General features: G+C 35.1%; 1 protein-coding gene across 5 annotated transcripts; it reads right to left on the reverse strand.

Moving 5' to 3' along the window:
* Positions 1 to 1,194: 1,194 nt before the first annotated feature.
* Positions 1,195 to 8,318, reverse strand: LOC113494445 (uridine 5'-monophosphate synthase-like). Of its 5 annotated transcripts, none has more exons than XM_026872777.1 (3): positions 7,882 to 8,318; positions 2,373 to 2,513; positions 1,195 to 2,037 (listed from the first exon to the last, which is right to left on the reverse strand). In XM_026872777.1, exons 1-3 carry the CDS (start codon positions 7,975 to 7,977, stop codon positions 1,531 to 1,533), a joined length of 744 nt encoding a protein of 247 aa, XP_026728578.1. In that variant the 5' UTR covers positions 7,978 to 8,318; the 3' UTR covers positions 1,195 to 1,530. The 5 variants fall into 5 exon arrangements, with proteins under 5 accessions (XP_026728578.1, XP_026728581.1, XP_026728579.1 ...); XM_026872780.1 differs by lacking the exon at positions 7,882 to 8,318 and adding an exon at positions 7,411 to 7,605; XM_026872778.1 differs by lacking the exon at positions 7,882 to 8,318 and adding an exon at positions 7,097 to 7,604.
* Positions 8,319 to 14,360: the final 6,042 nt, after the last annotated feature.

The raw sequence follows: 14,360 nt of genomic DNA on the forward strand, positions 1-14,360 counted from the left end.
TTCATTTCTGAATTATGAAATATTCCAATGATTATGACTGTATCTTCTAACCCTACACCCCGTATCAACTAGATATTACATAAAGCTTTAAGTTGAACAAAGAGCAAATATCTAACTTTACTCACTAAAATCTTAATGTTCTTGCTTTTGCCCATTAGTACACCGGAGCCCGTACGGTCCCGCTGGCTAATTTAGATTCCTACATTAGAATTTGTCACCGATACCTGAAAGAACTGTTCATTAGTTCTGGTTAGGTTACTGAGAATAGGCAAAGAGTTGTCCGTAGCGAACAAAGCCTGATTTAATTAGTAAGAAATATCTGAAAACCTAATTAAAGTATTATGAAAAGTTGCTACCTACTAGAGAGTAGACAGCGTGGTAGACAATACAATAATGTAGTCTACGTTCATAATTAATAGGTTACAACAATTTGCATTTACCGGACGTGGCCATTTCCTGACTTCTAACGGTGCTTATGCATTGTCATTAGTGCATAGCTACTATACCTACCTAGCCAGACACAAACTGAAACAGGAAAATAGTACAGGGATAGCCATTAGTCGTGATAATGGTATTATATATAGGTATTACATCTGTAACTACACAGAATGTGCACATGAATAACTAAAACACCGCTGAGTTGTTTGTAAAATCCCAACATATCAACCTGCTACCTATGTCACCTATGTGCCAGAAAAAATAATAATTTCATCCTTAATTCAAGACTACAGATACATACCTAAATAAGTAAATACCTACCTACTTACCTTAATGCAAGTTTTATGAAAGATAGAAAATCAGAATGTATAGACACTCAGTTTCACAAGGATCAAAACATGAATTAATTCAATTAATTGGAGTTTAACTTGGCTCGTTCATTATGTATAGGTTAGGTATTCTGATGCTATTTGCGACCAATATTATTTTTTAATCACGGTAATCTGCAACTAGGTATATGTGGCACTGGTACTGGCACTTTATACTTAACTAGGTACTAATCATATTATGATTTGAGAGTCACATAATAGCACTCTGTATTTCTGCCATGTAGATTACTTACCAACTATTTACTATCTCTAGCCGCATAATTCAATACCATTGTTGCATTGTCAAAATTTTTGTCAGTAACCATTTATTAAAAAAAAAAATATGTGGATTGTACGCACCATATTGGTAAATAAATACATAAAGACATCATGCTTCAGCATAGTATATTTTAATATGTAAACAGAAGGAAGGAAAAAGTTGGTATTAAGTTTACTGTTATTTAAATAAAGTAGGTATGTACGTACACACATTAATATGTATTTATTACACTATGTTAGCGCTCATGGTATGCGAGCAAATGAATTATAAGCTGAGATAACCTTAAACATACTAAAGATGGAATACACATATAATTAACTTAAAATAAGGTCAACTACCTATAGTAAATGGCCTAAAGATATTTAAAATTATGATCCAGTAATGGAAATGCCTTTTCAGTTACTGTGTCAACAAAAATCCTAATAAAAATATGAATTTATTGGTTCACTCAATGAGCTCCAAGTTATCCTTCATGAAATCCAAATTGCTGAATTGGCATTCCTTAATGTGTTCTACAATAATTTGTACAGTTTCGTCGCTAATTTTTCCGGCTTCGTTTAACATTTTCAACAAATCGGTTAGAGTGAATATAGATGTTACGGTGATTCCGTTCTTTTTGAGTACACTAACGCCACCTTGTTCGCGGTCGAGAACTACGACAGCGTCTGTCACGTTTAAACCTTCGGCGCGTAAAGTACAAACGGTTTCCATAAGGCTGCCACCAGATGTCACTACGTCTTCGACAACAAGACATCTTTGGTTGTTCTCGAATTTTCCTTCCAGCATTTTCTTAGTCCCATAAAGTTTGGTTTCCTTTCTTTTCATGATCATTGGTGTGTCGGTGTTGATAGACATGACAGCTGCTATCGGTAACGCCGCGTACGGGACGCCACACAGCAAGTCGTGATGAATGTCTTCAGACAACTTTTGTAGCTGTTGAGCGACGGAAATCTGTAAATTATGACCAAATAAATTAGTTCTCAGAGATTTCTAAAGTTTTTGTCAGCCGCAGATAAATGGATGGTATTATTCAGTTGGTAGGTTAATTTACGATGATGGTTACAGTTTTTCATTATTTGTTGTATTAATTAATTTGCTAATTAATTAACATATTGAATTTCAATAATTGGAACATTGGAAGTTGAGGCTATCAACGAAACGTTTAGAACAAACATTTACCGGAGGATACGACGGAGGATTCCGGCACATTCTTTTTCCCCGAGGCGGAGTAAAACAGTGCAGGGTTTCCAAAAAGCTTTTTCAAAACAAACAAAATGTATAATTACCATGACTTTGGGGTGAGAGACAACGACCCTGAGGTCGAAGTAGATGGGTGTGCGGCGGCCGAGTTTAGCCTCGATGTCTCCGAGCCGCACCGCGCCCGCCTCGAACAGCGCCACCGCCAGCTCCTTCAGGGATGACATGGTCTGGAATAAACACACATACATACATATACTAGCTGACCGTAACGCGGCAAAAAATATTACGCCATTTAAATTACGTGTAGGGATTTTTTGGTGTACAGAAGTAGAAGTATGTGGTGTGAAAAATAGATATTACTTAGCTCAAAATTACTTAATATTAGTTCATAAAATTTCATACTGAGTCATGCTGTTTCCGAGGATTTTAATACGAGAATTTAATAAATATTCAATTTATATAACTCAAATCAGGTTTTTTTTTGATAAAATTATTATTTTTCAGGCATGTAAAAGTGTAGGACTACCTGATTCGTCGCCGGTCAGGTAGGATTGCTGTTAGGTTTGCTGTAGGTTTAGGAAGTTTGCGCACGCGCTTGTGCACTATTAAACCTGTCCTGTTTAGTTAGCTGGGCCCGGATGGATGAATAGAAGTTGGATTCTGGATGGGGCGGAACACTCACGGTCAAAACAACGACTGTCGAATATTGAGTTAGCAAAATGCTTAGGAAATTACGAATAGTGTCACATGTTAATATGTTATTCAGTTTCCATTCATTCATCAGCCATTGTAAACAGCAGAATTTGGGCCTTGGAATCTTGCGATACTGGCGGCAGTAGCCAATACCTTTGCTGTATATTTTTTTTTATCTAGGACACCGATGCACCATGCATATATGGCGCCATGACGCAACATAAAGTTTCGTCGTTTTTTTTTACTATTAATTCTAATGATCGTCAATCACTGCGGTTTCAATATTTATCCCTATTCTAACACCTAGACTTACTAGTTCATATCATTCATGTCACGCTACCACAACCATATAGAATTTCTTTGAATCGTGGTTTCAGATCGTCTGGCCATCAGGACGAAGTTTCACCAAAGAAATTCTTCCACCATTCAATATTAATGTGAAGCAACAAAAAACTTCTATGTCATAAACCGGTCGAATTACACAGTAACGTGTTTGTTCGCGTGTTCAGTTAAATCAAGTCAATGCTATGACGTGTTTTGAGTTCAAATTAATAAAATTAAATCTTGCGCAAGAAATGCCGGGTTTGGATAAAATTATCAGAATATTTTCTAAGATCAATATTTGTATCATTTTATCAAATAGATTTCATATCAGCCGATACTTTTATCCTAAATAAAAATCAAATTTCTCTCGTTTTAGTATACCTTGCCCTACGAGATACAATTTGGTGTCCTAGGTTAGTTCCAAACTTGATTAGATTTATCTATTCAAGGTATCAAATATGGAAGATTTATTTCGCACACCTGTCATTAAATTAACCATCAAACTAACCCTACTTCGATCAGGAAGAAATTAAAAAATATATCTACATATTTGAAATATACCTTATTAAAACTAGGTGTAAATATTAAATGTTTTCTTTCAAGAGATAGCTGTATAAGAGGGGTCCCTTACCTTTTTAAAGGTGGACACGGAAGCGCAGGTCAGAGATCTCATTGAGGATTTTAATCTAAGTTGTCATAGGGTTTTATCAGAGGCCATCCATCTTGATCTAGGCGAGAAAGCAGAACTATTGTTCAATATTGATGGAAACATGAAAACGTACCCTATTTTTTGTTAAGGCGGTGGAATCTTTAATGGACTCCCTCGGGGGAGGAAATAGGTAGTGTCAGACTCTTACTGACTAAACCTGAACCGCCGTGCTGCGTCATCCGCGATTTTGTGCCGGTGTATGGTAATGAATTGCAATCGTTCATACAATTAAAGGGTACCTTTTCATTGTATGAAGGTATGTATCCGCTTTTTTATTACCTAATTGGGCTTATCGGTCAAAACCACCGTACAACTATAGCACCTACCTTTCGACATCGTAAAATAACTGTATTATTCAATATGTATAACTATAACTTAAGTTCGATAGCATACAAAAACAGCACCTTAAAGGTCTACTCTCAAATTAGCACATTGACCCGTTAAAACCAAAATAAAAAAACTGATTATAATTTACACGTCATGATTTCATCGGTCAGTTTCTGTCATTACGTATTACCTACATGAGAACTCCTTACGTTGCAATAGTCAAGAACTAAGAATATTTATTTGTTAAATTAAACTTAGGTACATTGAGTACCGGTCTTAAGTGCAGCGAGAGTCCAAAGCCGCGTGTAGAGACACGTGCGGTGATCTATTTATAACGATATGATCACGGGTCCCTCTTGTGATCATGTCACAAAAATTCAGTTTAAACACCTCTATGTGCTTTAGAACCGGAAGCATTTCATAACATTTATAATTTCATAATATTGCCGCATCATTCATAAGGCTGGTCAAAAGTCAGTCGCATTCTTGAAAATATTTTTAAAGCTGTCTTGGATTTTTTTGGCAAACTGACTCCAAGCCATTGAGGAAAATGCATTCCTCGAATTCTTGGAATCAACACTGTGATGCGATAATAACAATTAATTTTACATCAAAGAAACTTTGAAAATAAAACTAGATGAAACAACAGGGTATTTGACAAATAAAAACTGTTTAGCCCGTCAGATAGATTTCCAGATATTGGACATTGGATACAGATGTATTATTCAATTTGGACATTTAGTCAAAGACCCTATTGCTAATTTGACATCATCTCATCCGCATAATAAAGTAAAAATGTTGGTAGTTGTGAAAGCGAGATGATTCACCATTATCTAACATAAGAAGGCGCACGTAAACCTCCTCACATTTTATCTAATAAGGAGGTAACAGTCCTCTTACATAGAGAGTAAATAGAGATGGATATAGGATAAATGGTATGAGCAAGAAAGAGATAGAAACTAAGATGACGAGTAGTTGAGATGAATGGAGAAAAATACATTATGCGAACTCTGAATGATTGGAAAAGGGCTGGCAGAGGAAAAAGGCCCAGTGCCAAGTATCAGAAGTTGGGAAAAGTCTTTTACACTTTTAGCGAGAGACACTCTGACTCTGTGTGTCTATAGAAGGTTGTAGAGTAGGTCTATGTCCGGAGACGGGCGAAATAATGGGATGATGATGATGAAAGTGTGGAATCGTCATCAACGACCATCTCCTTGGAGACTAAATGGGTAGTGTCAGACTCTTACTACCCAACCTGAACCGCCGTGCAACGTCTCTCGAGTTTTGCCGGTGCGTGGAAAAGCGTTGCAATTCATCACGCAAGCTTATTTTCTAGCATTTTGTCTATATAAGAGCCTAAAGTTTATAAGTCATATAAAAAGAAGGTTTAATAAGCTTTTTACTTAAACTTAAAAAAAATTAGGAACCAGCCGAGATAACTGTTTGTCCGAAATTAACCGGTCGAATACCTTATGACGTAACGGAATGTTCAGATACTTTTTAACTATTTAGACTATTTTAGACCATTAAAAATAGACTTTCAAATGACTATGTCGTTAATTTGCAATTCACACAAACTTAATTATACTTTTTATTGCTTAGAGTTTATTTATAGCCGAACATATTCAAAAGTTGAATACTTTCAACGAGGTTGTTGAATAAGCACCACGGAATAAACATCCGGAAATAGTGAAAACGTTTTCTTTACGATAATCAATCGGTCTCCATAATGTATAAAATCCTTAGAAATTAAATAGGTGACAACTTTTTATAATATTACTAGCTGTTGCCCGCGACTTCGTCCGCGTGGTTAGAAGAAATTGCGACTATAACTTGAGATTTAAACTATCCATCTCTCAAGTTGGATCGAACTGCACATGGAGTGCGAATTTTATTATAATCGGTTAAGTGGTTTAGGAGTCCATTGAGGACAAACATTGTGACACGAGATTTATATATATTAAGATATATCTGTCCGTAACTGACCTATTCCAAAAACATAAGTAAGTAACGTCTCAAAGTATTTTTCAAGAGGTATTTGTTTTTTTTTTCTAAATGATATTTTGCAACGACGTCTTTTGAGCTATAAATACTGTATTGCAGTCTGTTAATAGTTAATTTTCTATTATTTTCATACTGCTACAAATTGTAGCAATTTTTATGAAGTATTCACACATCTACTAGGTCCACTTCTTATTAACAAAACTTCATTGTTCCCTTATCTTTACAGATTATGTTAACGATCTGATAAATATTTTAATAGATTTTTATCTCGATAGCACAACGACTTCTTTGTAAATGTCAAGTTCAATAGCAGTTTCTGATAAAAGAGGTTTAATTTAAATAGTTCTGGACAGACATTCTATTGATATTCTAGGAACTTTTTATACATTGTGTGTATTTTAATGATAAAATGTTATTTTAATGTTCTTGATTAAGAATTAGCTAATTTTAGAGCGTAATCGATTCGTAAAAAACGTTAAAAATAGATATTTGGCTGTCATATATTATTAAGGTTTACTTTAAAAAACTTTTCTTATCATGTTTTTCTAGTGCTGAAAAAATAAAATAAAATTATGAACATCGTACTTACTTAGAATCATATTGAGCCGATTATAATTCTTACGAAAGGTTAGTTTAATTATAAGTGTGAATGCCCTTTTCTCTCGCTCATGACTCAATTAACAAATTGCGTCGAGATAAGCAAAAGATTTATAACTTTCCATTTAAATGTTGAAATAAATATTTTATACTTACGTTTTTTTTTAAAAAAAACGTGTAACACTTTGGACGTCAATACAGTTCTATGTCACTCGCGGTACAAAGATTTGAATTTAGAAGTCCAATGTTGCAATGACCGGTTGCTTAGACCCCTACGCGATCAACAAACGATCCATTTCCCTCCATCAAAACTAAACTACTTCCTTGAGGCGACAGACGCTGGCCAATACACAAAAAATAAAATAGAAACTATATTAATATAAATAACACATTTCTAAAGTTCACAAACAAAACCACATTTTCATTGCATTGCACAACAATTCTTATCGATTATGAAATCTATTTATCACCTGTAGGATGTCAGTAAAACACCAATGCAAAAAGTTTTTTTTTCAAGATGGCGTGTTTTGATTTTATTTTAGCGCACATGTATTCGTTGGCTATCTGTTCACTATAATGATTGTAAACAAGTCTGCGTGTAGAATAAAGTCATAGGTTCCTTGTATAAGTTCGTTATGTAGGTTTTTTTCCGTGACTTCGCTCGTTAATTTTTTGTTTGCTATAATTTCGCAAACTTGTTTTCTTTTTGCTGATTGCTGGCCATCATATGTTGATTTTAATAATATATTTAACAATCTAATGCTGGTGACTGACTGACAGGACACAGTTGTTTTTTTTGTTAATTTTGGGCAACATCTGGTGGTCAGTGACTTTAATTGTCTACTATGGAAGGTTGAGATGCAGAGAAAATAAGTATGAAAGGCACTTTGGACATAGTGAAAATGGCTTACCAGATCACTCAGTATACACAGTATACACACCTTATACAATAAATTGACTACTAATTTCGTAGACACAAAGTAAAAAAGAATCCTTTTCGGGTATAACCATTCTATACATTTCCACAATAATATCATTAAAGATTTGAAATATGAGACAGCACAAATCGCAAATATTTATCGGTCTTGAATTTTCTCGAATCTAAATTCAAAACTAGTAGACAAACCTCATTATAATCGTATATTGAATCTGTTTAATTATACAGTCTGGCTACACAAATACCTATTTGTTAATAATGTTATTATTATTGAATGCAGCGTCTCGGACTCTCGGCACTGTAATAATAATTCAAGACGATAAGTGACTCAATAAACATGGCAGTCGATCGATTTGAAGGTTGATCTGCGACGCTCGCGCGCATCTCTATGTAATGAGTATGAGTCACTTTCTTTTAAACAGCATGTTTTAGTTACAAGGGTCAGTTTGTATACAGTTGTTTGTTTAAAGATCTTATTGCTCTATAATTGGAAGAAGACTATGGCTAGTCTTCTTCCAATTATACAACATATACTTCTTACACAATACAATACTAAGTTTCTTTTTCTTGTTGGTTTGAGGTACAAGCATAATTGGTATTTAATAATCGTACATACTTTTTACCAGCAGATCGGACAGGGATAAATATTAGTACAGACTTAATTTAAAACAAATCGACGGGGATAGTGCAAAGCCGCGAAACTAGCATTGGATAATTCCGCGTCTCTGACAAAATAAATGTAGCCAATTTTCGCGGCCATATTATTTACAATAGGCAGATAATTCAGATTTAAACTTCCCCTGTAAGACTATATTTATTGCAGATTTGTGGCTTTGAACTATGGTGATATGGTAAATATTATTATTTTTGGGATGTATTTGTATCCACTGCCAGCTATTCAGTTTACAAGCAATTATAGATGAGACAGCCTTTGGAACTATCCCTCTGCAACAATATCGATGACGGTCGTTTACTCATGGCTTGAAACCCGTCCACTCGTGCGATAGCAAATTTCTGCAGAGGCGCCACACTGGCGACATGGCGAGGCAGTCCCATCAGCAACCTGAAAGCATTGTTGTCCTTTTTCTCCGGGGTGAAACGGTAACGAATTCAACCCTCGAAGTTCACCCCACAGTGTCGGAGTCTCGTATCCTGGATCCGCAAGGCGCTGACGACCCGGTGTATAGGTGACCTACAGGCTACAAGTGTAGTAGGATTAGAAGTAGGCTCTATATAGCATATGTTTAACCTCCTTATTACACCCCTGCGGACAAGCATACACTCCACATCCATTCCTCTCCTACTCCACATCTGGATCATCAGTCAAGTCCTCATTACTTAAGTATCCAGGTACACCAAGTGGCTGATCCTGTTCAGCGCCACTCTGCCGATGCTGGCAGGTTGTACGCCAGAGTTATTCGAAGTCTATCGCGCTGTTGAAACATGTTTTATGTACAAAATTAAATTAAAACAAATGCATTTAAATATGGAATGAATGTCAAGGCTACATTCATGATTATAGTCTCCTAGCAACTAGGAAGAGATACTGATATCTTTAGATCAGTTTAATTCCGATAACATCGGACTTATTAATAGATGTTCTTGAGAATTGGTCTCAAGTCCAAGGGTATAAAATATAAATTAATTAAGTAACTTTGAAACACATACTATCCTTGGTTATAAAACACTGATTTATATTTGTTAATTCCGTATTTATTTGTAGAGTTTTGTTTGATAATCAAAATCAAAATTTTCAGATCCATAGGCCGAAAGCTCCAACCTTCTTTCATGATTAAACATAACCTACTAAATGTAAATGCATGGTCAAAATATAAATAAAAAACAAAAAAGTCACTCAGTTTATTTAGTACTTACATAGCGAACTTTTCTTTGAAAAAAACAAGGCTTTTCCTTACTCTACAACGCCTGTGATATGTTAGGACAACCCCTACAAATCAATGTTGCTAACTTGCTACTGACTCCGTAACTATAAAAATTACGAGTAACTTGGAATGCAAAAAGTATTGAATAGTGATGGGGCGATGACTGTCACTCTATGTGTAAAGCTCCGAAAACTAACATTCGGCCTACATGATCTCATTTTAAATGATAGATATACAATTTTAGGTCTAAATTTTATTTAATTACAGTTCAAAACGCTTAACTTACGTAATTAGCGTTTTGGATGCCATAAGTAGCAGTAAATAGCAGAAAAATGTTGTTTTCGTTATAAATAAAAAAATACAACAACATTATAATGGACATTTAAATGGCATAATTAATTTGACGACATCCTAAAATGCAAATATTATTAAAAAAACATCAAGTAAGTATTTAGGTATTTGAAATTGTCGATATCTCTATTTTTCCCACGTTTTTATACACTTTTTTTTCTTGTTTGTTTGTCGTTTCGGTTGATTTTTGCAACTCAATTTTGAGGCACTTCCCGATAAGCTAGAGGCTGAAATTATCAGGGTACCTACAAACCCAATAAAGAAGCCTTCATAGTAAAATAATCATAATATCTAGAAATACTAGTTTATGAGCACGTGAAGCAAACGTGAAAACTCAACAGTTTTCATTTTGTCATCCATCCGTTATTTAAATAGAATATACATTCCTAACTTCCAAAACCGAGTACAAACTTACCTTTTGCAATCGTAAAACCGATTTCAAAGTATTATGAGTCTTATCCCTATAGTTTTAAAATATAAAGTGTAAGTAAGTGTTAAGTTGTGACGGCAAATGTCAAAAATCATTTGTTTTATTTATTTTGTCTGCATTGTCGGGGATTTGTGAGTATTTTGAGCAACGTGGACGCTTGTATATTAATTTAGTTCACTGCTGCACCTTTCTGTTTCGATATTGATACTTTTCGAGCGGAAGGATATTGTTTTCTTTGATTTTATTTTGTATTGCTCGGCAATTGTTACTTATTTGGGTGTTTTATAGTTTGGACGGAGTGTAAGGAGGTTGGTATCCTTTGTGAGGTTTGATTGAAAAAAAAAAGATTTATTACTGTTATTGTGTATTTGTCTATAGATAGTAGACATTTGTTTAAGTATCTATGTGGCCATGTACGTATATTTGTATTAAGGTATTTAATTAAGGTAGAGTGTGGTAAGTTAAATGTGTTAGTCATGATCGCTATGTGTTCATTATTATAAGAATATATAATATATACCTATATTATATACCTTATAAAATAATGTATAATAATACAATGGAATAATTGCCAATTTTAGCAATTGTGTTAAAAAAAAAACAAATTTAAAAAGTTTCTTAAGACAGCGCCATCTAACTTCCTTATTTGGAACTAAGTACAAACGTAACGACAACATATCTTTACGCTCTAATTATTTAGTTAGGTGAGCAGAGAACGCGGCCACATCTACACGTGCAGGTACCCAAACGTGACAGGTTAAAGATCGCACACTTTCAAATACACGTGTATTAGCCATCAGTAGCTAATTTTATACTTTCACCGAAATTGCTTGTAATGGCGCCTGTTAATAATAGCGACTATTGTAGTGATGCAGTTATCTTGTGGGAGGAAAACCCAATTATTGGTTTAGGAAATGCTTTGCTAGCATTTTTTTAAGTATGGTAAATAATAGCTGTACTTAAAATACGGCAAAAGTATATAGTAGGTCTGCAGACTTAGAACATAGAGAATTTCCCAAGATTTAGAAGAGAAGAGAAGATTCTCTGACTTTTGAGGGGCTTTCGGAAACTTAAAAAAAAAATCTTTATCCAAACCTTTTCCTTATTCAATAACAAGACATTGCAAATTATGGCAAAGTATCTATTCAGGTATTATTCATTTATATTCATTTATCCGCTAAATGAAAGACTTTCAAACTATGTCGATAGTTGTCAAAATACCCATAAAACAAAAATAAATGCTTGCACATATAGTACGCGGAATCCGGCATAGGGTAACGGCCTATTTGTCGTAAACATCGCATGATGGCGGAGATAGCTTGCGATACATAAACAAACAGGCGCCAAAGACGCCATACTTGTGAGCGCTGCGCTATGTCCATCGACAATGGCGCAACTTCTTTTTTTGTTTAGGCAAATGTCCGATACTCTGACGACTTTGTTACTTGCATCGAAGGATTATGAAAGTCGATCGTATATGAGTAGATAGATTTTTATTTTACTCTCAATAAAAATGCTAGCTTTTCTATCAAAAGAAATAATGTATCTTGTAAGCCTACTCCATTTATTTTAATGATGACATCTAATATGTTATGTATGGCCAAGATAAGATAACATAATTATCTTATTATGCAAGTGGTTAGCTAATGTCTAAAGAGAGGTCAAGAGGTCTCTGAATACTTCCGTTGAATTGCTTTTATCTGGTTTAACGCATATCTAAAGAGCAGACTAGGTTTAAAAACAATAAAATGAAAATAGGTACACCCCTGTTTAAAAATTTGTGACTTTTCTCTAATTTGCTGGGATCAATATATCGATATATACCTACTTGAGGAAGTCGACGAGTTATGAGTTATGAGTTTTACTAGCCAATTATGTTTTTTAAAACATGTATTTGTAAACTAATAGAACGATAAACACACAAACGTCCATTTTACGAGTTATAGATACTGCTAAACAAACTCCTTACTCTATAAATACTCAGATTCTTAACGCTCAAGTACAAAAAAGTTCAAAAATGCGTCAGTTTCCTGCGTCGGCCGCTAGGCGCCACTACCGACAGTCAACGACTTTCCTGGCTGAATGCCAGAATCCTTTGCTTCCTCAGTTATAAAATAATCTGACTTCTTTGCTATTAAAGTTTTATAGTTTTTCAGTTGTTGTCCTTTGGTTTAAAGCTGTTTAAGCACGCCTACGCGTATCACCCACACGGTACAACAGACATTGGGCTTTGTCGCTCGCCTGCCCGACTGGTCAATCGTCGAAATGACAAAACTTAATTATTCAGCAGTGGACGGGTGTCAAAGTAAAAAAAAAACCCATGACGGATTGTTTTTTTTTTTTCACTTCGAATGCCAAGCAATGGTATTTAAGTATACAGTTGTATTACTGTCCATAGAACGTTCGCAGTTGCAGCTGAGTCGCCTAATTAAGCACACCAAAATCCGTCGCAAACAAATATTGAAGCCAAAGTTCTTTTTTTTTAATTATTCTATGTGCATGTGCGACGTCTCCAAATTCCACCGTGAGCAATGTTGACATCGTAAAGAACCTTTTTAGCAACCGCGGTAGGACCGCAGAATTATAGGCGGTTAACCACTACTTTTCTAAATGTCTTTTTGCTGTTGCAGTGCAAAGATCTTCCTTCCCTTTTTCCTATCCTACCTATCTACGGCTAACTGGGACCAGTTCTGCAAAAAATCGGTCCTAACATTGACCTGAAAATTATAAGAGCCACGTTCCTAACGAAATTGTATTTTACTCAAAATTCTCTGCCCAAACAGCTGAATCTGTGAGGTCCCCACGCCAAATCCACTGTCCGGGACGTATGACGGTCCGATCCAAACAGACCAAGCATTTGTGTGATCCACGAATGCTTGGCCTGATTCTTGGTGTCACTTAGTGACTTGAATGTTTGTGACACCTCCCGCTGAACAAGGATTAATATCCTAAATGCGGGAACTACACAAGGATGGCCTAAATGATGGAGTCATGTTTTTAAAATAAAACAAATAAATCTAAACTTTAATTTTTGTTTTGAAACATCATGTTATACAAGTTAACAACTACATTGATACAATATGGCTGTATGTATGCTAACACCTCGGCGGCGCGCCGCGCGCACCGGTCCCCGCGCCGCCGCGCCGTCGCCGCGTCGCGGACTTTTTGCGCGATTTGCTTCGTCTGCGTGTAACGGTCCTGCAGTCGTGATCACCAGCATCTGAAGCGACTTGTTGCTTTATTTTTGTTTTTGGTTATGTCTGGGGATTTAGGTTATTCAGAGATTGCTTTTCTTTTCAGTGGAGGTTTTACTGTATGTCTGTATAGTACTTACTGCTGTGCGTGGTTGTAAGTTTAATCCGATTTGTATTTGAAGAAAACAGATTTACGGATTTATAAATTACTAATTATATATTAGGTACTATAGTAATCCTATTTATATTTCATCTGATTTGTTTTGTTTTGTTTTGAGAGTGTTGATTTACAAATCTTAAGTTAGTTGTTTAACACTTGTATCTTTTACAAATATACACAAAGAAAACCTTTCCACCCATGCCAATGCTCAAAAGACGCTCTGTAATTAAACTGAGAGTCTGCAAATAAATAAAAACTAAAGTGAATTGTCCGTGTTTCACTTGAGGCATGAAAGAATTTCAATTTTAGACTCATGTCAAAGAATGTGTAAATGAAAAATTAATTTACACATTATGTCATTTTAAATGACATTTCCGTTTTTAAGAAGGATGAAAGAAAAGTCATCGACGCTCATACAGTTGAGACAGTTTTCATCAATTTACTTCAGCTAGTAAAATATTTTGA

Source organism: Trichoplusia ni, chromosome 5 (genome assembly GCF_003590095.1).
Source record: "Trichoplusia ni isolate ovarian cell line Hi5 chromosome 5, tn1, whole genome shotgun sequence".
NCBI lineage: Eukaryota > Metazoa > Arthropoda > Insecta > Lepidoptera > Noctuidae > Trichoplusia > Trichoplusia ni.